This window comes from Podarcis bocagei, assembly GCF_964188305.1.
Source record: "Podarcis bocagei genome assembly, chromosome: 10".
Taxonomy (NCBI): domain Eukaryota; kingdom Metazoa; phylum Chordata; class Lepidosauria; order Squamata; family Lacertidae; genus Podarcis; species Podarcis bocagei.
Genome location: NC_138135.1, coordinates 29,138,813 through 29,161,513, shown reverse-complemented (window position 1 = coordinate 29,161,513; position 22,701 = coordinate 29,138,813). Strand labels below are relative to the sequence as shown.

General features: G+C 42.2%; 1 protein-coding gene across 1 annotated transcript in view; it reads left to right on the top strand.

Moving 5' to 3' along the window:
• The window catches only part of LARGE1 (LARGE xylosyl- and glucuronyltransferase 1), a 345,951-nt gene extending 323,557 nt beyond the window's left edge, over window positions 1-22,394 (top strand). Inside the window, exons 13-15 of the mRNA XM_081210986.1 lie at window positions 8,334-8,480; window positions 13,066-13,261; window positions 20,700-22,394. Coding sequence (XP_081067112.1) covers window positions 8,334-8,480; window positions 13,066-13,261; window positions 20,700-20,897 — 541 coding nt within the window. The 3' untranslated portion in view covers window positions 20,898-22,394. The remainder of the gene's footprint in view (window positions 1-8,333; window positions 8,481-13,065; window positions 13,262-20,699) is intronic.
• The last annotated feature ends 307 nt before the right edge of the window (window positions 22,395-22,701 follow it).

The window sequence follows — 22,701 nt, the reverse complement described above, 5'->3', positions numbered from 1 at the left end:
AGGGTAGGTTCATATGGAGAGAGGTGGTCCTTGAGGTGTTGCGGTCCTGAGCTGTTTAAGGCTTTATAGGTCAAAAACAGCATTTAGAATTAGAGCCGGAAACTAATTGGCAGCCAGTGCAGTCAGACCAGGATCAGTGTAATATGCTCAAACTGTCTTAAGCAATCTGCTCACCAAATTCTATACTAGCTGAAGTTTCTTAACCTTCAGAGGCATCCCTATGTGTAACACATTGCAGTCATCAAACCTAGAGGTTACCAGAGCATAGACAACATAAGTTAGTCTATCCCTGTCCAGATAGGGGTGCAGCGGGGCCACCAGCCAAAGCTGATGGAAGGCAATCTGTGCTACTGAGGATTGATTGATTGATTGATTGATTGATTGATTGATTGATTGATTCATAATGGACACTTTCATAAAATATGTAGAAGTGGCTTGCAGCATACAAAATATAATAAAATCAGTTGATAAATTTCCATAAAGCATAATTAAATTACCTTGTGTCCCACCCATCCTGCAGCCACCAGGAAACAAGAATATTATAGAATACTCAATGCTCCATCACACAGAACAGTTCGTGATAGTAGAAATGGTGAAACTTAAATATTACAAAACATGAAATTGTGTTCAAAATTTTGAATCTAGATAATATACTCCAAAGGGAGATTGTGAAAGTCTCTGCTATGAGGCACTTTTAAACATAAAAATGCTCAAAAGCTATACTAAATGTACAATCACATCCTGAAATGGCATGGAAATGGACCGAGTGCCCCACAGGTCTCTCCCATCTCTGATATCTTTTCTTCTAGGATGTCTTTAACAAGAGGGGATGTGAAAAATGTTATTGAAGTTGTTATCTCCCTGACATACTGTTAACCCAGCACTGTACCTTGAAAATGGAGCTGTGATCCAAGCAGGTTAGATAAGTGATTGAAAGATAAGATCTTGTCAAAGCAGAATAATTACTACACTGAACTTTGGAGGTGGGGGGAGTGACTTCAGTGTGTATGATCGTATAGCAATAAATATGAACAGTTTGGGTTTCGTGGTCTTCAGACCTCTGCTCTATTTACATGGCTTCTCTTAATGAAGATTCCCCCCACCCTTTACCTTCTTCCAATACATGGAACAAGGAGGACACCATGTGGTCAGAAAAAGGATCCAATATCCTTGATTTTCATGAGCTGCTTCTTTTAGAGAGGGATGTTGTTGTTTTTACCCAACTTTCACCAAACCCATTTTTACTCCTATCACATCTTCTTTTTCTGCCCATATCCATTTTAATACATGTGATAGATTATTCTGATAGATACTTTTTATTCCTTATCTGCTGTCTGCAGTTCAGCTGAAAGTTTTATGAACCACTTCACTTTCTCCAGTTTAGGATTCCATGTTCCAGACCACCTTGGCCGAGGTCAATGTGTACATTCTAAAACTCAGCTGAGCAGAATCTACAGTCCTTCCAACAGGCCCTGCTCAGGAACTGTTGCAAATGCTTAGAGCCAGCAATTTCTGCATATTTGTGTGCAAGCACACACGTGTTTATGTTGGCTCTGGAAAATGAGAGGTGAGCTGTGTTTTGTGCCTTGGAGAGTCTTAGAAAAGTCTTCCAGTTCAAGGTGTTGAACAGGCAAACCAACTTATTGATTAGAAAATAGACACTTAATAGAAAAACCATCTAATTTTAGGAGTCCACGCTCCACTTTGGTCCTTTTCTGTTGCTTCTTGAAATGTAGTTATTACATTTGTGACATAGCCCTCTCTTTTGCTCCATTGCTTATGCCCTAACATAGAAGAATTCCCTTCCCCTGATAGATGACATACTACTGGTGAAACAGTTCTGAGGGAGTAATATAAAATATATATTTGATAGGTTATTCTTGAACAATTAAGTTACACTTTGTCCACTGCAGGTGTGAGGAGGAAATTGGAAGCTTCATTTTTAACTAACAGTTAAACATTTACAGTTTAACATTTACAGTTCAGCATTGTATACAGTTTGTTAGTTATGTCCACAATTTATATACTGCTGAACTATGATTGCCTCTAAGTGGTTTACAAGGACACAGTACAAAAATATGCAAATCAACATACACAAAATAGCATAACAAATACTGTGTTCAAAATACCATCAAGGTAAAGGTAAAGGGACCCCTGACCATTAGGTCCAGTCGTGACCGACTCTGGGGTTGCGGCGCTCATCTCACTTTATTGGCCGAGGGAGCCGGCGTACAGCTTTCGGGTCATGTGGCCAGCATGACTAAGCCGCTTCTGGCGAACCAGAGCAGCACACGGAAACGCCATTTACCTTCCTGCCTATTTATCTACTTGCACTTTGACGTACTTTCGAACTGCTAGGTTGGCAGGAGCAGGGACCGAGCAATGGGAGTTCACCCCGTCACAGGGATTCGAACCGCCGGCCTTCTGATCGGCAAGTCCTAGGCTCTGTGGTTTAACCCACAGCGCCACCTGCATCCCTCAAAATACCATAGTGGATCCTAATACCACGAAATGAAATCCCTATTTGTCCTAGCCTAGCCTGATAGAAAAGTAAGGAACAATTCCACCTAAAAATAAACTCTATTATAATTATATTATAATTATAATTCAGTGATCTTTTACAATCTGGTTTGACTACATGGACTTACAAAGTTGTCTTCTACTAAGTCAGATTACTTTTCCATCCAGCCCAACAGGCAGCAGCTCTCTGAGGTCTCAGGCAGAGACCTTTTCCAGCTTCAGTCTTTTGCACTCTAGATCAGAGATGCAGAACTCTTCACGTGGTCCTCTGTATGCTGTTGCACTCCAGTTCCCATCAGTACATCTGGCAAACCAGAGCAGCTCACGGAAACGCCGTTTACCTTCCCGCTGGAGCAGTACCTATTTATCTACTTGCACTTTGACATGCTTTCGAACTGCTGGGTTGGCAGGAGCAGGGACCGAGCAACAGGAGCTCACCCCGTCGTGGGGATTCGAACCGCCGACCTTCTGATTGGCAAGTCCTAGGCTCTGTGGTTTAACCCACAGCGCCACATCAGTACCAACCAGCAATTCCAGTGGTCAGGGACCTGTAGTCCAAAGGGACCTGTAGTCCAAAGACAAGTGGAGAACCTCAGGTTCCCATCCAGTGATGCAAATGCTGGAGGCTGAGTCACCACTTTACTGAGTCATTGCATAGTCATTATTATTGCTTATTGCTTCATCATTTAGCTCATGATCTGCAGTCTGGTCAATACGTAGCTCTTTGTTGAAGGATTGTTACAAGCATGCCTTGGGATTGCAGGGGGCGTGTTGTTGTTTTGAAAAATCATAAATATGATTTTCCACATGCTCTTTCTTTGTCTTTAGAATGTGGGTGAGAAGTAGGTGCTGGAAAGCAGCTATTTATGTGTGAAACCTGAACCAATCTGTTCAGGCATTGTATAGAAATAAATACGTAGCCTGCACAAATCTTTCTACTTCAAACACCCCGGCACATAATATAAATATATTAGAAGTACTGAGTCACACTTGAGTCAGCTTACAGAAGCACTACATTTAATGCAAGTGTGATCGACCGAAACTGTCCTTAATTGAGCAAACTGGAAAGAAATGTCCACTTAATGAGTTTATATAGATCCTCAGCATGAAGCCTCAAATTCAGATATAATATCCTGAGTCTTAACATAGATCCTTTCCCATTATGAAGCTCATATACTGTTGACATTCCAGTACTGCCTAGTAATGGAACCAGGCAGCTCTTCGGCCCAAGGAATAACAAAGTTCACATACTGCTCACTTCCCATTTCTGGGTGAGGCTTATCTTCCTTAGCTTACACCTCTCATTTTGGCACTTTGGACATAGAATCATAGAATTGTAGAGTTGGAAGGGAGCCTGATTATCATCTGGTCCAACCCCCTGCAATGCAGGAATGTGCAGCTGGATCGAACCTGCAACCTTGGCATAATCAGCACTATGCTGTAACCAACCAAGCTACCCAGTGAGTTGACATATCTGCATTGCAAAATTAGTTAGTCATTTACCACTTGCAACTGTCATGGCCTTGCCCTAAGAAGCCTGAGAATTATAGTTGGGTGAGGGGCTAAGGATTCTCTTAGAGATTCCTGTCCCACTCTAGAGATGAGAGAACTTTTGGCTCAACTTGGGGGAAGACAAAACTAAGTATCTACCCTGTTTTGTTTATTGAAGGGTGGGACTGGGGTGGAGTTTGTGGGTGGCTCGTTAATAGCAACAGAGTAACTCATTCTTTCTGAACTTTAGGGGGCGTTTCCTGATAGCTGCAGGAAATCACTTTTTTGTATGGTACCCATCATTTCCCACATTAACACACAATGTCCTCAGATGATGCAACATCTGAGGGCTCTGACAGGATCCTAGAGTCCTCCTTCCCAAAGCCTAGCTAGCGCTTGCCAAACATTGGGAAGGAGGAGGGAGGTCTCCAGGCCCCTGCAAGAGCCTCACCCCTCCATCCCAAAGCCCAGCACCTCCCTTATCCAGCTTTGGGACGGCACCACAAGGGCTGGGGTGGGTGTCAAATCTTGGCCTTGCATATTACCAAGGTCTGCTCCTGATCTGGGACACTGTGGCCAAAGCAAAATGGCAGGTGGGCTCTTGCCACAGGGTCTCTGTTGTTACTATTACGAGGAGCAGCAGGAAAAGGAAGGAAGGAAGGAAGGAAGGAAGGAAGGAAGGAAGGAAGGAAGGAAGGAAGGAAGAAGTCAATGTCCCACTGCTGCCAGTTGTGCTCACTGACAGATTCACCCACCCCAAGTTTGTTTAGCTCATCTAGATTATCACAATTTGTAGAACTTTAGGAGAGGAATAGTAGGGACTATATGGGAGAGTGGTCTATGGAGAACTTGGTCATGGCAGCAGCTGAAGTGGTTACCAGGAGCACATGACCAACCTGCTCACCATTGGAAACAAAGCTCAGGCTTCCACTGGTGCCAGTGCTGCACACCATGTGCATTTTTAAAGCTGTTCTCCACAGCTGTGTGGCTTATAGATGAGACACGTGCTTAGAGTAGCAATCTGGAGATCCAGCATTGCTGCAGTCTTTCTGGAGCAGGGCAGAAATCAGAGCTGTTGAATAATGCTGTGACCATAATCATCATCCATATGTTTCATGTACCAAGCATATTAAGAGCATCCTAGTCATATACCTGTAGCCATTTGACTGCCACTCTAGTGGTACTTTGTCTCCCATTTCTTCTTAACCATTGGTTGCATCTTCCTTTTTACAAAGGACAAGAAAGGAGCAGGGCAGGGTCTTTTTATGCTGCTAATGCAACAAAGGACTTAACCTTTTCAAAGTATTCCCACAATTCCAAAAACAACATCAAACACAAGATGCTATTTCCAAAATACTACTTACGCTGCCTTCAGATGCCTTGGATTAATGCTAAATTGGAGGAGAGGGGTGCAGAAATAGTACTGCTAGGTAGAAGTACCGGCTCTTGTGATACGTGTGCTACAGTTGTTTTGGCCATGTACGCAGACAGATCTTGCAGTGCCCTGATTTGCCATTTGGACCAACATCAGTCATCACACAGTGATCAATGTACAGTTGCAGTGTAGCTTCTGGGTGTCAGCTGGATCACCTGGAAAACTGATTCCCTGGAAATGTCCTGCAAAACCTATCTGTACTTGTAGGAATCCAGTTCTGTCTCCTGTTTGCACAATAAAGCTGAGGGAAGCCTACAGTAATAGCAGAGAAAGTCAAGATAATGATCTACAGATTAGGCCAATATGAAAGCATTTTAACTAGTTTAGCCCCACTGCATTTAATGAGATGCAAATGGCTTCAGTGCACCTTCTTCCTGCTTCAGTACTTTGTGGGTCTTGCCAAGTTCTGTGCCAAATCTACAGAAGAAGGCACAAGTTAAAGCAGTGGGTGGAATCATTAAGAGTGTCACGAACGCTGAATAATTCTGGCAGCTGGAGGAGGCTGGTTGTAAAAGAACTTTCTATTTAGAAGCAGTTGCCTGGGTCAATTAGAATTGATGGAAGGTAGGGGGAGAAGAAATAGAGAAAAAGTACCCAAAACTTATAATGGGAAGCTGATAAAATTCAATAACCTTTGCACACTGACAAGGAAATTTGATGCAGACTCTTCAAACAACTTTCAGAAAAGTTTCCCAAGAGTTACCTCATTTTATGGAACATCCACACAGAGAGGCCTGAGGGGAAATCTTTGATTGGTAACTATTATGCAATCCCCCAAACTTAAAGTTTACTCAGACAATTTACTTCCCAACCCCACAGCAGATGTGACAGCAAATCCTAGGATGTGGCTCACTTTCATTTGTAATAATCAGAATCTTGAACTTGGAGCTCTTGAGTTTGCTAATATTTCCCTTGGAGGCTCACAGCAGTATCATAAACATCATTACAGTTAATCCTGTTAAGGGGAGCCAAATTTGACATAAGTGGAGAATGAGACTTTATTAAGGAAATGTTTTTTTTAAAAAAAAAATTGATGCTGCACTGTTTCTTGTGACAACAGCAGTCAGACCCATGCAGATGTTCTGTCAGCCACCTGTGTGAGCAGAATATGTGTCTATAATGTAATATATGTGGTGTACTGGTTAAAGTGTTGGACTAAGATTGGGGTGACCTGGTTTCAAATCTCCACTCAGCCATGAAGCTCAGTAGGTGATCTTGGGCCTGTCACACTCCTTTTCTCTCAACTTAACCTACCTCCAGGGCTGCACACTCACGAGGCAGAGTGAGGTAGCTACTTTGGGTGGTGGGAACCCAAGAGGCAGTTCCCCTGCAGACACCTAGCCACTGCTGGCAGCAGGGAGAGCTCACTGAAATCTTGCAAGATATCGCAACACACACAAGATCTCATGAGAATTCAGCAAGATCTTGCAACATTTCAGTGAGATCTCACCGGAAGCTGCCACTGCTGCCACCACCACTTCATGGGTGATGCTGCAGAACCCAGGTAAGGGAGGTGGTGCTGTAACACATTCCCATTTTGCCTCAGGTGGCAAAATGGGACACATTACCCCTGCCTACCTCACAGGGTTGCTGTGAACATACAATGAGGAGAGAAAGAACCATATGTGCCATCCTGAAGGAAAGGTAGAATATAAACATAATGAATAAAATAAAATATCCCAATCTGCAGGAGACATTTGAATGGCCATTCAAGAAGAAATAACTCAGTTGTTGAGCATGTGTTTTATAACAAGCATTTTTTATTCCTACTCCACCCATCTTCCAACATAATAAACAGCAAAATGTCAAACATTTAAAACTTCTTGATACAGAGCTGCCTTCAGATGTCTTCGGAAAGTTGTGTAGTTGTTTATCTGTTTGACTTCTTGTCTCCAGTACCCTGAAGAAGACCATGAGATGTTCAAAAGTATACAAGAAAGTGATAGGCAACCCATGCTGTCTGCCCCCACAATCGACCTCCCTGAGTGAAGGTTTCTTTTCCAGCTGTTACAATTAATATCCCACTAGCAGGCCTGTCTTCTTTGAAGAATCTGAAGAGAAACAGGACAAAAGTCTTCAAGCAGGAATGAAGAATCTGTGACCTTCCGGACATTGTTGGACTACAGCTTCCATCATTCCTGACCATTGGCCATGGTGGCTGGGGCTGATGGAAGAGTCCAGCAACATCTGGAGAGTCACAGGTTTAAAGATATCCAGACTATGGGGTTTGAGCTCACACTCAAAGCAGTGGAGAATCATCTCACAATGTATGACCTCAGGCATGAAATAACAGCTCAGTGAGCTCCAGTTTTATTAATGTACAAAATAAAGTTTGATTGGTAATCTCCACCCCCTCTCTGACTGGGAAAGAAAACTGTACAAAATAAGTCTTGCAGAAATAACTCAGGAATTGTTAGAGTATAGAAATGTTGAACACTAATGCTTGTTTGTTTCTAATGTGACTTCCGCAAACCTCAGCAACTGACAAATTGTGTACTGTTAAAAATCCCAATGGCAAAATTATTAGTCTTCCTAACATTTCCTCTTTGAGCAGTGATTTTGCTAGTGCATATGAGCTGTGTGGCAGAGCAGAAGCTGTGCACCTCTTCACAAGGGAAATATGGAAACCACGTTTTGGCCATAACAGGGAAGCATGGAGAATTGGAAGTACATGCCTCCGGTGATGCCTTTTTTCCACCACTTATCCACAAAAGCTCCAACTGCAAATGAGAACTTGCAGTTTAGACAATGGGTGACTATAACAAATGCAATGTACTCACTGGGAGCTAATACCTCTCAACTGTATTTGTTCAGGTAAGTCTTTAAAAAGCTAATTAAAAATTTTGCTAATTGGTTTTGGTTTTTTCTTTTCATTTTTCTCCTCCAGGAAATCTGTTGTCCAACTGGACTTAGCCAATACGAAAAAGGCTCTCATTGTACCTGCTTTTGAGACCCTTCGCTATCGCCTCTCTTTTCCCAAGTCAAAAGCAGAGCTGTTGTCTATGTTGGACATGGGGACCCTCTTCACATTCAGGTATTGCATGCATCTTTTTAAAAACAACACCCACCTACTCACCCACGGTCAGGGAATACTAAGGTTTTGTTAAAAACATATAAAAGTTTGTGAAAACTCACTCCCATGCTTTATTGCAGGGGTGGGGAGCCTGTGACCCTCCCTAGCTGGACTACAAGGCCTATCCTTTATTGTCATTGGCTATGCTGACTGGAGGCTATAGCTTCCCCACCCTTTTTATTGCTTCATCTCAACCACCAAAACTCATCCCTTTTTCTGCAATATAGGAGGTTCTCCAGACGAGGGAGTCCATAACAATTGCACAATGACCCCTGGGAATGCCTTTGTGTTTTTCTTGTTCAAACTTTGTAAGACTGTGAAGATCACTCAGCCTTAGTGATTTCAGTGGAGTATATACAGAATGAGATGTACACAAGCATGAAAGGTCCAAGCCAAATGGAGCTGCATAAATTGTACTGCATATGGAGCTTTAGCATTTGCCAGCACTGTTCTTTGCCAGTTAGGTTGATACAAAATCTCATACTTCCATCATTTAAAAATGAATGAGGGGGTTTGCCTGGTTTGCATTACTGGGACCAGGCAATGGGATGAGTTAGTCTCTCCCAGTTGTGCCTGCCTGGGAATTTAGGACAACAGCAACAGAGGCTGGAGTATCAGGGAGGGGAGATTGCTGTCATCCTTGGGAATTCTGTATCCCTCTCCAGGCCTCCAGCCAGGTGGGTACTGATTTGGAGTGTGTGTATCTTATGTTTGTCACTTGGGGCAAATCTGGAATGCTATCACCAATTTGTGTACCACCCACCCCACTATCCTGAAGTCTCCCATCCAGAGTTTTTGCAGGTGGCCTTGGCCTTAGTGTTGAGGACTCCCAAGTTGATCACTCAGGGAGACTTCAACAGCTGCTTGGGACTGCTCAGGACTCGGGGCTTTAAATTCTTTAAAACATAAATTCTTTAAATAGTTCCTCTGGCAAAGGCACAATAATTAAGTGTCCTCTTTTGATAGTTCCTGTTGAGTCCTACATAAAAGACCTAGAATATTCTTGACCCCTTATTAGGAGGGTGTGCGTTTTCTAACCCATTTTTGATGATGGGGCCTTTTCAAGCCTTGCCGACATACACGCCGGCTTCCTGGTCTTAGTGTTCAGTGGAGTGCTCCCATTTCACATAGTTTCGTCTTCAAGCACTTAACAATTCCAAACTGAACAATTGATGAATGTGAGGAGTAAGATTGTGTGTTGATACAAAATAACATAAAAGGTAATGGGACCCCTGACCATTAGGTCCAGTCGTGGCCGACTCTGGGGTTGCGGCACTCATCTCGCTTTATTGGCTGAGGGAGCCGGCGTACAGCTTCCAGGTCATGTGGCCAGCATGACTAAGCCGCTTCTGGCGAACCAGAGCAGCGGAAATGCCGTTTACCTTCCCGCCGGAGTGGTACCTATTTATCTACTTGCACTTTGACATGCTTTCGAACTGCTAGGTTGTCAGGAGCAGGGACCGAGCAACGGAAGTTCACCCGGTTTTGGGGATTCAAACCACCGACCTTCTGATCAGCAAGTCCTAGGCTCTGTGGTTTAACCCACAGTGCCACCCATGTCCCACAAAAGAACATAGTGCATGCCAAAAATATTCTTGCCTCTTCTGTTTCCTAAATTGTGTAATAATTTAACAGATTTTTTTTTGTAATTAGGAAAATAACTGAATCTTTTCTAGCTAAAAAGAAATCTACTGGGAAATAAAACCTCTAAGTGTTGACCTCACTTTTATGATCCCTCATCAATCAAATTTTCCGCTTGCATAGCATTTATTTTCCCATTAGGGGCTTGCCTCTTTTTTCTAATTAACAACAGAGAACAAAGGTGGGCTGGGCTTCTGTGCTATTACCATCATTGCATAGTTAGTTCTCCTACTTTTATTGGCTTGTCTAATTCTTCCAAGTTCTATTCACCCACACCCACCCTGCCCGAAAAGCAGCTGACAATTTCCACCTCTATTTTCAGGTTGGCTTAATAAGTCATTAGTAGCCATTGAGGCCAAGTTGATGAGGGAGGGCTTCCATGACAATGATTGCTGATCATGCCTGCAGCATCCCAAACCCTCTCACCAAGTGCTAGATTGCAATCTTTCCCTCAGTGAAATTGCTTTTGTCACCTCTTTCCCAAATTCATGACCTTTCCTGCCTTTGGGCAGCAGAGAAATATAAAGTACTTCTCCCTTGTAAATTCTTCCCCACCCTTTCAGTCCACTTCTCAGCAAATTCTGTGGTTGCCTGGCTATTCTAAGAATTTCATAACTGGAGATTAATGTATGACTCCATTCTGCCTTTTGTACCAAGCCATTCATATTAAAAGTGACCAGCTCCCTTGCGGCAGGAAGAGTCAAGCTATTAAGCTTTGGCCTGCTAAAGGGGACATCCAGGTGGTTAGGCTCTTCAGCACAATGAAAGTCCAACCAAGTGTGTTGCTGCTGCTCCTAGGTCCACATACTAAGTTGCTACCAAACTACATGCATCACATTCATGCTGGGGTGGCACATTCTCCCTTTTCCATGGTTACAAGTACATCAGTGCTGTTTATGCTGTTGAAGGAGTTGTAACTATGCTGTCTGGGGCTAAGACACCTGGAGTGACACTGTAGAGTGTTTTCTTATTATTCAACACACTCCCTCATCCCAGGGAGCTTATGTACTAAGTAGAGTCTTTTGTTCTGATTCTCATGTATAGCAACAATGGCCTGTCCATGGACTCAGCTATACAACTGCTAATAAAGCATTTTAAGTGTGTTGTAAAGTGCATTATACAAATGTGACACTAGATGGCAATTGTGAGCTATGGCAAATTCAATATATAAATATATATATATATATTTAAAACTTTTTAAAAGCATTTTCACTTTTTTTATATGTGTGTAGATTCTACCCATGTCTGTTAGGCTTACATGAGCAGGAGTATGTCAAAAGGCCCTGGTTGAGGCCCCCTTTCTTTGCATAGCTCCAACCACTGGATTATTCAGTTCACAGCAGTTTATTAGGGACAGGGTGCGACATCATACTCTGTTTCCACACTGAATACAATCTGGCAAATTGGGGCACTGGTGAAGTGTGACTTGTCAGCCCCTCAAGCTTCTTCCTACTTTGGCTCAGCTGCAATTCCAGTCTGGAATTCTCTGCCCCTTCCCTTCCTCCTCAGTTATAAGGTACTTTGAAGGCCCACTGTCAACAGCTGTGTCTCTCCCTAGCTGTTCCTTATCTGCTTTATAAAGTCACACTGCACAGGGGAGAATTGGATGTCTTGTCTGGCTGCAGGCTTGCATCCTAGCCTTCTCCACCAGTAAGCCCTGTTGAAGAGGGCCATGATCCTGCATCCTTTCAGGGAGGAAAAGCAGAGGGCCGTGGGTCAGTCCCTGCTGGTCCTCCACAATGTCCAAAGCTTCATGTGTGACCACTCAATATAGATGAAAATTGTAGTCCCAGAAAACAAGAAAGCAATTTTTCCTGTCATATTTTTCCAATATTTCACACCCAGAAAAAAGCATCTCCATGAACCATCTCCATGAAAAGGCAAGGACAATTATTTTTAGTGCACAGATTCTGGATATCTTCTGGAAAATGTCTAGATGGTTTGGTATCTATACAACTAGGAGTTTGCTTTGTTGAAATTTGTTTTTGCTGTTTCTTCAGATCCTAGCAAAACTCATCTGTGCTTACTCACTAGCTAGTTCTGTGGAACATGCAAAATATCCCAAGGATTCCCAGGTTAAGCCGAACCTCCATGTCAAGCCCAACACTTTCAGAGAGTTTGTGGGTGAACTGAGATGTCTGACAGGAACATGTCAAGTTGACTTGACTGCACTGGTTCTTATGATAAACATTTGAGCGCACTGTAATACATGCTGCCTGTGATGTAATTATTTCTTAGTTTAATCAATAATCATGTGGCGAGGGCCCATGTCAGTGATTTCAGGAAAGGCACAAGTGCAAGAGAAAATTATTGATCGTTGTCTTAATAGGGTGAGCTCAAGCTGTGCTTGAATAGGCCTTGCTGTGACGTGAATAAGATTAAGAAAATATAAAAGGATGCCTTCCTGTAAATTGAATTGATTGTCTTAGATGGAATTGTGTAGATGGCACATAGCAACAAAATGAGAACTGTGATGGCACTGAAAGTATTTATCAAGGCTTTGTTTAATGTGTTTATCGATCTGAATTTCTGTCATGATATCAAAGAAGTGCCACTTCAGAATTCCGCATGCCTTGGAAACAAGCTGCAGAATGAAAAACAAGCCCTTATCATCACTAGGAACAATATGTTAGCTCATTTTCAGTTGCTTTATCTCAAAGTCAACATCTCATAGCTATGTTCCAGGACTGGAATTACTTTAAAATACGGAAGTGAAGTGTCATAGTTCAAGAATGCTCCCCTAGTCAGTCATGGTTTGCCTTTTGCTCATTAGAACCATGTGCTCGATGCTATAGCCCTAATGTCCATGTTTCCAGCTATTCCATGAGCAGTCAAGGTAAGGTAGTTTCCAGCGTTTGCCCCATTTCAGTGAATTGTCTGACCAATGATTTTGCATCTGTTCAAGGTATCATGTCTGGACAAAAGGGCATGCACCAACCAATTTTGCCAAGTGGCGAACAGCCACCACACCATATCGAGTTGAATGGGAAGCAGATTTTGAGCCATATGTCGTGGTAAGGCAGGACTGTCCAGAGTATGACAGAAGATTTGTCGGATTTGGCTGGAACAAAGTTGCCCACATCATGGAATTGGATGCACAGGTGAGGAGGAAATCTTTGTTCCAATGTGGCATGTATGTGCAGACAGTTTAAAAGAGGCCTGCTCCTCTCCAGGTTGTAGTACAAACTGTTGATCAGGGCTGGGGAACCTGTGGCCCTCCAGATGTTGTTGAATTCCAACTCTCATTGGCTCCAGCCAGCATTGCTAATGCTCATGGATGTTGGGAGTTGCAGTCCAAGAATATTCGTGGGGCCACAAGTTTCCCATTGCTGTTACTGAAGGAACATTCTTGCTTGGAATTCACTGGAAATAAGAGATGTGAGCTTTACATAAGCTGTCACAGCTAAAAGGTAACTAATCATCATTGTTGACAGGAGACACATTACAATCTCTCCTTATCGCTTGTTCCTGTTGGTTGCTAGTCCTAATGCAACTGTGCTCAGAGATGTTGTGTGGAGATACACCACCTCAGTTGCTTTAAGACTACCTATCAGATCGCTTCTGAACTCTTGGTTTACTGCAAGTCTGAATTTGTTCTCCTTGTTCTGTTCTGCCATTAGGATGTGTGAGGAGCTCTTCTGTTAGGGGGAAACATTCAGACCCCATGAAGTCATGCCGTCCAGCAACAAATACACCATGTCCATCTGCTGACCATGTAGCATAGCTCTTTGCCATTAAGAATAATGCTGCACTAAATTTTCGTCTTAATTCTCTTTACAGTGTAAAAGTTGTTGTTTGGGGAGAGGAATTAACCTCCCGCCAAAATAAAAAAAGAAAGAGGCACTCTCCATACAAACAAAAATTGCTTTTTGTGTCAAGCAATGCATAGTGCAGACAGTCACTCCCCGCCTCCCACTTGCCCAAAAAAAGGGGGGGTAAACCATAGTCACCTTGTTTAAATTTGCACCTAGCATTTTAAAGCTGGAGTTCAGATCCACAAGCAACATCCATGTTTCTCTCATGGCAAAGCAGTTTGCCAAGACAGGTCAGGGAATACTGATAGTTTTCTGGATTGCTTCTCTTTTTACTGCTATTTGCTTTTTACTGCTTAAGCTCCCAAAGCTATTGAAGAGGGAGACTGGGAAATCCCACATGGGAATTTCTTAAGTTGCAATGTAAAGAATGGTGGGTTCCGAGAAGCCAGCCTGGTTCTCCACCAAACACTGCAAAGTGACACATGTTTACTTTTGCTAATGCTGCCCTTGGTTATCAGGTATTGAAATCAGCCTGGCCCCTATAAACCCCAGACCTGGTTTTATGATTTATTTTACTTCCCTTCCCACTTGCTATTCCTCAGCAGTTTCAGATCTCTGCCAGCCTGGGTGATTGTTATCAGAGAAGGTCAATTTTGATCTTGCCTGTAAATATGTCATCTTGTTCCATAATCTGTCAATCTATAAGGCCCTGTGCTTTGCTAACTGACCTATTATTAAATACAGGAGAACGTCCTTTACCTAAGCATCCTTCTTGTCAAAATTTACCCTCCTAATGTTAACATGTAACAGCCTTGTTCAAGGAGTCTTTGTCTTGGATGGCAATTTGGTCTTTTAGTCAGTGAGGGCACATCTTCTGTTTAATCACAGCATATTTGAAAGTTTGTTTCTGGAGTCACATGGCAACCTTGGAGCTCCCGCTCTACATTCTATGCCCATACCTGGGAAAAGTAGCAGGAGCACAGAAAGATGTATTCTACTAAGTCAGGCCCCACTAGTCCATCTAGTTTAGTACTGTCTATACGAGTTGACCGTGGCTTTCTAGGAGTCATTAACAATGTGGGAATTTTGCATGTACCTTTTCTGCTCTACCACTGAACTATGGTTCAGGAAGCTTTTTGGAGAAAACTACTGCTCTAGGACAACAGAGAAATTGAAAACCTTCCACATGGGGTTAACCATCTCCTTTTTGCAGCTACCTGGATTTGCCAAACTCTGTCCACTCACTCAACTCTGACAGTGTTGTTCTTAGCCTACTTACTGCATTCCTGATTTTCTCTGTTGTATTGCTTTCCTCCAGACCTGCTTTATGCAATTTCCCCACAACTGCATATTCAGCCTGTTCAGTGTAGCCTAGCATCACATTACTGGATATATATTTATCAAGACTACTGTGCCTTTAATTAGAAACTTCCTCTTTGTGGCTTCTGTCTATAATTGTTTCCAGTTCAGTGTGGTGCATTACTGTTGATGAAATCCCTTTTCATTGTCCTTTAATTAGTGATTTCTAGTTCCTGCTGAGGCAGCGAATTACTGATCTGCCCTCACTGTCACCTTTCTTATCATTATTATGAAAGGAGGCTATTTTGCTTTTTTAAAAAGGAAAGAAAAATGAGATAAAACCTATACTTAAAGTCCCCCATTGGAGTTCAAGAACCAATTAAAGGTCTGGTTACAGACAATTCATCCCTAATGCCATGTCTCTTGAACAGAAAGGAATTAGATTAGGAATAGGGAACCTGTGGTCTTCCAGATGCTGCTGGACTCTCAACTCCATTTGTCCCTGCCAGTATTGCCAATGGTCAGAGATATTGGGAGCTGTAGTCCAACAATATCTGGAGAACCACAAGCTCCCCATCCGTGAATTAAAGGCAGAAGTTGCAAGAACAAAGCTTCTAACTGAAGTTGTGAGGAACTTTTGCTGATTGGCATATGCATTACAAAAAGGCCTTGGCCATGGAAATGGACAACGCCAGGTAATATAACACTGTATTAAATGCTTTGAAGATGCACTTATAATTTTTCTTCTGGTGGATTGTAGGAAAGCAACACTTCAGCAGCTCTAAGAGACTCTTGTGTAGAAGTATCCATAGTCTAAATCGGCCAAGAACAGGCAGATTCTTTGCCTTTGAATAGGCTCCAAAATTGTCAATGGGTTTAAGCTTGAGATTCCTAAGATATAAGGTGTGTGGGGGGGTTATCGTGGAATAGCTTTCTTCTTGCCATAAGATATATAAGCAATGGAGAGAAATAACTGCTCCTAGAGAGGATGGGGTTGATGAGGTGTAACAGCAACACTGCTGAATAAAGAGGATGGATGAAAGGGCAGCCGAGGAGGATGTTGATGACAGTTAAAGCCCATAGCCCTCATGCAGGAGGAGACATTAATCTTCATAAAGGCTGCAAAATTCTCCAGCGGAGCTGGGAATAAGTAGATCTGACTGTAAACTAACATATATGTGTATAATAAATTCCTCATTAAAAGAAAACGAACATTGATTAAGCATATGGATTCACTTTTGCCATGTGCAATGTATCCAGACCAAATACTACAAAGACATTACTGCTCATTTTTAACACCAGAACAAATAGTACAGGGTGGGGAAGCTGTGGCCCTCCAGAAATTGCTGGACTACAACTCCCATCATCCCTGGACATTGGCCATACTGGCTGCGATTGATGGTAGCTGAAGTCCAACTACAGCTGGAAGGATACAGGCTCCCTCTCTTCAGTCTACCGTGATGTATCAATAATGTTTGGATGCACATTTTAAGGAAGGATTTACATGTCATTTTGTGGTGATCAACATTAATCCTGAGGTTGCAGGAGCAGAACAAGTGTGATGGGGAAAGGGGTTATGCCTTTTTCTGAATTTCTGTGATAAGTGAGGATGAACCCCGCCCCTAAGAATTCTATAATGTTATGCTAGCACTGTTTCATTAGGAGGCTGGCACATTTGATGTAGACACAGATTTCAGACCCTTTCAGATGCCAGTCCTTCCACCCAGACCCTGCAATAAATGCAGAGCAATTAATTTGGAGGTTCAGTTCTCTGTGGAGAGGAGGCTTTTGTGAGCAGCTCAGGTGGCCCTGGGTTGCAAAGCTATAATTCTTTGAAACAGCAGCCCTGAGTGACTTGAGCAGCATTTCAGCTGTCATTCTTTAGTGATGGCAAAATCCCGAGATTTAATGCCCCATGTCTTTGGATGCGGCTCAGAAATGTGCTGCCTCCTACTTCAGTACCAAAAACAGAGAAGAAATGGGCAGAACTTAACAGTTTTATTCTGGCATTCTCTAAGAGTTCAAAACTGGAATTCCCACATATGCTTCCGTTTGCAGTTTTATGCAGTCACAATGCTAGCTTTTTGAAAACCATAGTTTGCAAATCAGGTACCAGGCTTGTGAAAGTGCATTTCCTCCTTCCTCTCTTTCAACCCTTCCTTTGTCAGGCTTCACCTTAGTTTTACATCAGCATACATAGTGTAACTACACATCTTCATCTGCATGTGTAAACAGGTGTGCACTTGTATCCAATCCACCATGGTTTTTGAGGTTATTAACTGAGAGTCATGGTGTGGATTGGGGCAAATTATACTTATCCAAAAGGGGTTTAGCAACCAGACAACAGACAAGAGCTACACGGGGGAAATATGCAAGTATATTATAAAAAAAAATAAATTCAAAAAACAACATCTAGTGTTAGACCAGCAGTTATTTAGTTAAATCTGAGGGGCTATTATTATTATTATTATTATTATTATTATTATTATTATTATTATTATTAAGCATAATAAAAACATAATAAAAAGCATACTGACAGAACAGCCTAATATGAGTTGCAGAATTTCATGCAGTTGTGGTATGAACTTGTTTTTATTGCAGAATATGCGCAGGCCGGCATATCATAACTAGTTTATAGAGTCTTGATTAAGATGGGAATCCTGATCAGTCAATCCGCATGCTTAAATTGGGAGCAGATATAATGCTAAACCAGGGGTACTCAACCTTTTTATACCTACTGCCCACTAATGCATCTTTCTTGATGGTAAAATTTCCTTACCGCCCACCAGTGCTCGGTGGTAGGAGGATTCAGCTTGTGCCATAGAACCCCCTACCGCCCACCTCGAATCCTGAAATGCCCACTAGTGGGTGGTAGCGACCAGGCTGACAACCCCTGTGCTAAACTAAAGTAAAACCAGTGTTGCATCTGTATCAGCTCCCCTCTATAATTATTGCATAACAATGTAATAAAACAGCCTGCTGAATCGGGAGGTTTCATTTTTCACGGTGGCCAACCAGGTGCCTATAGGAAGCCCACAAGCAGGAACTCTCCCCTCCTGGTATCCATACTGCCTCCAACAGTGGAGGAAGAGTCTAGCCATCATTGTTATTAACCATGGATAGCCTTCTCCTCTATGAATCTTCATACATACATATATATATATATATATATATATATATATATATATACACACACACACACACACACACACACACACACACACCCCGTATTTTTTGCACCATAACACTCATTTTTTCCTCCTAGAAAGTAAGGGGAAATGTCTGTGCGTGTTATGGAGGGAATGCCCACGGGTGGCATGCCTACGGATTTTCCTCCTCTAAAAACTACGTGCGTGTTATGGTCAGGTGTGTGTTATAGAGCGAAAAATACGCTATATAGTTTTTTTAACTTATCATTTTCAACAGTAACTAAACATACTTTTACATCTTATTCAAATTTTTGACTTCTATCAATCCTATCTGAAAATTTTCCAATCTAATCTCTCAGCATGCATTTCTTATCTTCCCTATTACATTTCAAACTCATACCCAATATCTCTATCTTTTTCTACTTTGTAACACTTCGTATATTTCTCCTTACAAAATGTCTTGTAGTCCTACTAGCATAATTTGTTGATTACAGTTGCTCTTCAAATATTTCATATACTTCTTCCAATCTTCTGTAAATCTCTGGTCCAGCAGGTTTCGAATCCTTCCTGTCATTTTGTCCAATTCTGCATAGTCCATTAATTTCGTCTGCCATTCTTCTTTCATTGGAATTTCTTCTTGTTTCCATTTCTGGGCTAACAATACTCTTGCCGCAGTAGTTGCATATAAAAACAATTTAACATCTTGCCTATTAATGTCCTGACCTATAATACCAAGTAAAAATGCTTCTGGGTTTTTTTAAAAAATGTATATTTCAACATCTTTTTCATCTCATTATATATCATTTCCCAGAAGTTCTTTACTTTTTTACATTCCCACCACATATGATAAAATGTTCCTTCTTTTTCTTTACATCTTCTCCTCTATGAATCTAAGTTTCTTTTAAAGCCATCCAAGTTGGTGACCACCACTGTGTCTTTTGGGAGTGGATTCCATAATTTAATCATATGCTGTGTGAAGAAGTGCTTCGTTTTGTCTGTCCTGAATCTTCCAACGTTCAGCTTCAGGGCAGCTGCGCTACTGAAGACCCTGGTTTGTTTGTTTGTTTGTTTTTGTGTGTGTGTGTGTTTATGTGTCAGGATAAAAAGCGAGGAACGAAGAGGGTTATTTCAGAGACCTTGGCTACGATGCTCACTCTTAATCCATGCGACGGTCATCTCCAGTCTTGATTATTGTAACTCGCTCTACGCAGGGCTGCCCTTGAAGCTGACCCAGAAACTCCAGTGGATGCAGAATGCCGCGGTGAGGATCCTTACGGGGTCCTTGCTGTGGTATCACATTCATCCAGTGCTTTACCAACTACACTGGCTCCCAGTGGAGTACAGGGTCAGGTTTAAGGTGCTGGTTTTGACCTTTAAAGCCCTATGCGGCCTAGGACCCACGTACCTACGAGACCGCCTCTCCTGGTATGCCCCACGGAGAACCTTAAGGTCCACAAATGACAACATTTTGGAGGTCCCAGGTCGCAAGGTGGTTAGATTGGTCTCAACTAGGGCCAGAGCCTTTTCAGTACTGGCCCCAAGTTGGTGGAATGCTCTATCACAAGAGACTAGAGCCCTGCGGGACTTTTTATATATATATATATAAAATTTTTATTGGTTTTTCACAGTTTTTATAAACACAAACAGTACACACTACAAGACAAACAAGTACACAAACAAATATGTATAATTTCATATCCCTTTTTCTTAAGCCTTACTTCGCCGACTTCCCCATACCTCCCCTTTCTACATCCCAATTTCCAAACTTATTTCAGCAAATCCTATCTTTTAGTTTTATCAAATTTTTCCCATATTATTTTCTTTTACTTAATCTTTTACAGCTGTAAACCCCTTTATTCCTAAAACCTCGACATTTTAGCTTTCATTAATATTACAATGTTTCTTTAGATAGATTTTAAATTTCTTCCAATCTTCTTCCGCCGTCTCTTTCCCCTGGTCACGGATTCTGCCAGTCATTTCAGCCAGTCCCATATAGTCTATCAGAGCCCTGCGGGACTTGACATCTTTCCACAGGGCCTGCAAGACAGAGCTGTTCCGCCTGGCCTTTGGTTTGGACTCAGTCTGACCCTTATGTTTCCCTACCCTTATGGTTTAGATCTATGAGCTACTTTTAAAATGAGGCTGCATTTTAAATTGCATTTTAACCTGTATTTTAAATTGGGGTTTATTCCCCCTATTATGTTTTTACTGTAATTTTACTGGTGTTAGCCGCCCTGAGCCTGGCTCTGGCCAGGGAGGGTGGGGTATAAATAAAAATTATTATTATTATTATTATTATTATTATTATTATTATTATTATTATTATGTCTTCTCAGGAGTATGAATTCACAGTGCTGCCCAACGCCTACATGATCCACATGCCGCATGCTCCCAGCTTTGACATCACCAAATTCCGCTCAAACAAGCAATACCGTATCTGTCTCAAGACCCTCAAGGAAGAGTTCCAGCAGGATATGTCACGTCGCTATGGCTTTGCAGCGCTGAAATATCTCACGGCAGAGAACAACAGCTAGCACCACTTGGACTGCTGTGGAAAACAGAGACTGAAAGGAGGAGCCATTGAATGTGTGCGGCCCAGTCTTTTAGCCTGGAACTGAGAGACACCTTTGTTTTGGGGATTTGTTTTTTTTAAAAAAAGGAAAAACGCATCAAGCAGTTCTAACCGTAGAGATTTGGAACAAGATCTCTCCAGACTGTGCTCATGAGCTGCCACCCACCTGCCTCTCTAAGGCCTTTAGTGGGTAAATGTGCAGAGAACAGCAGTGCCTGCATCTATGGGCAGCACCCAGGGTGGCAGGAACAGTGGAGGGAGTGGGCATTTGTTCCTAAAATCGCACAGCAAAAAAACAAAAACGATATTCTTTGAAATATAGGCTTTCATGTTGCTATTTAATAATTCCACATTTTTAAAAAATATGTAAAGGAAGATCTTCAGGTCACTGTCCGGTGAATTAAAACAAAACGGGGGGGAAAGTCCCTTCTAGAAACTGAATTTGCATCTGTAAAACAGCTGTTGTCTACCCACAGAAGAATGCTATAGAGCAGGATGAACCAAATTCTGCCTGTCAGATGAAGGGGAGCTATATCTAACATAACAGGATTTGTGGTTTATTATATATTGAATATACGCAGTATTACTGTGTAAGCATTTCTGTGGCATCACAGAGACATTTTTCTCTAATGCTGCAACGATGGACTCTCCTCCAGCTCCTCACCACTGCCACCTACTCTGGCCATGTACCTTCCTTTCAATCCAAATTGCACCCTTTTGCACTCCATGTTCATCTCCAGCTCTGGCCATTCATGCCAGAAGGTCTGTGCTTTTACCGCAGTGTTTAAGCTCTGCTTCCACTTGAGAGCTTTTTCATGCACCTTTCATGAAACAAGTGGCCAAAGTGGATTTCTGACTACCGTTGGTGGGGTGGGGTTATTTTTCAAAAAAGAAGAAGTTTTAAGTATTAGTGTTGGCACACATACAGGTCATTTTATTATTATTATTATTAGGGAAAATCACAGACCATTGGCTCTTCCACAGCACACCTGCTTGCAAAAAAGACTCTGTACCTTTGGCTGTAAGTGGACGTTGTCACGGAACAAGCAAGTTTAGCTTCAGTAGCCATGGGGCGCTACAGACTCTTGAGAGATTGCTTCAGTAAAGGAGTTTATTAGGAGCTAAAAGGAAATAACTCCCCATTTGAGGTAGGGAGAAGCAGGAGATATTGACGGCTTTTGTTTGGATGGAAACTGATTCAATTCACAGCCACTATTACATATAGGAATACTTGGTGAGGGTAGGCAAGGAGTGCGAACAAGCAACACATAGAAACACACACAAAACCAGACACTGGACATTTTGTTATTATTATTATTTTCGTTATTTCTTTGGAATTAATGTTGTGTTTACATGGATGGAGGAGATGAGGATTAATGCACTACCCTTACTTGGGGCTACTTGTATTTGGTTGCAATGTTATTGAGAGAGCAGAATTTGAATAAATGAGAAACATGTCTTTCTTCCTTCCCCTGACAATGCAAAAGGTCTTGCTACCACTCACCCACCCTATACAAGTCACTGTGTTTTGGTGGTTTGCTTTATGGGCCAGTCGTTTGGCTGCTGCCAGGTATGCCCTCCTGGCTTCTTCATTGCCCTATGTGAGTTCTCCCATCTGCTGTTTTAAGTTACTTGAGTGTGTGGTGGTTTTCTATGTCCCATGCTTCAGAGGCTAATGAGTGACAGCTACATCATCCCCCCCCCCCGAAAGCAAACCAAATTGCAGCTCCTGATCAAGAAACTGGAAGAGTTCCCTGTTTGCAAGA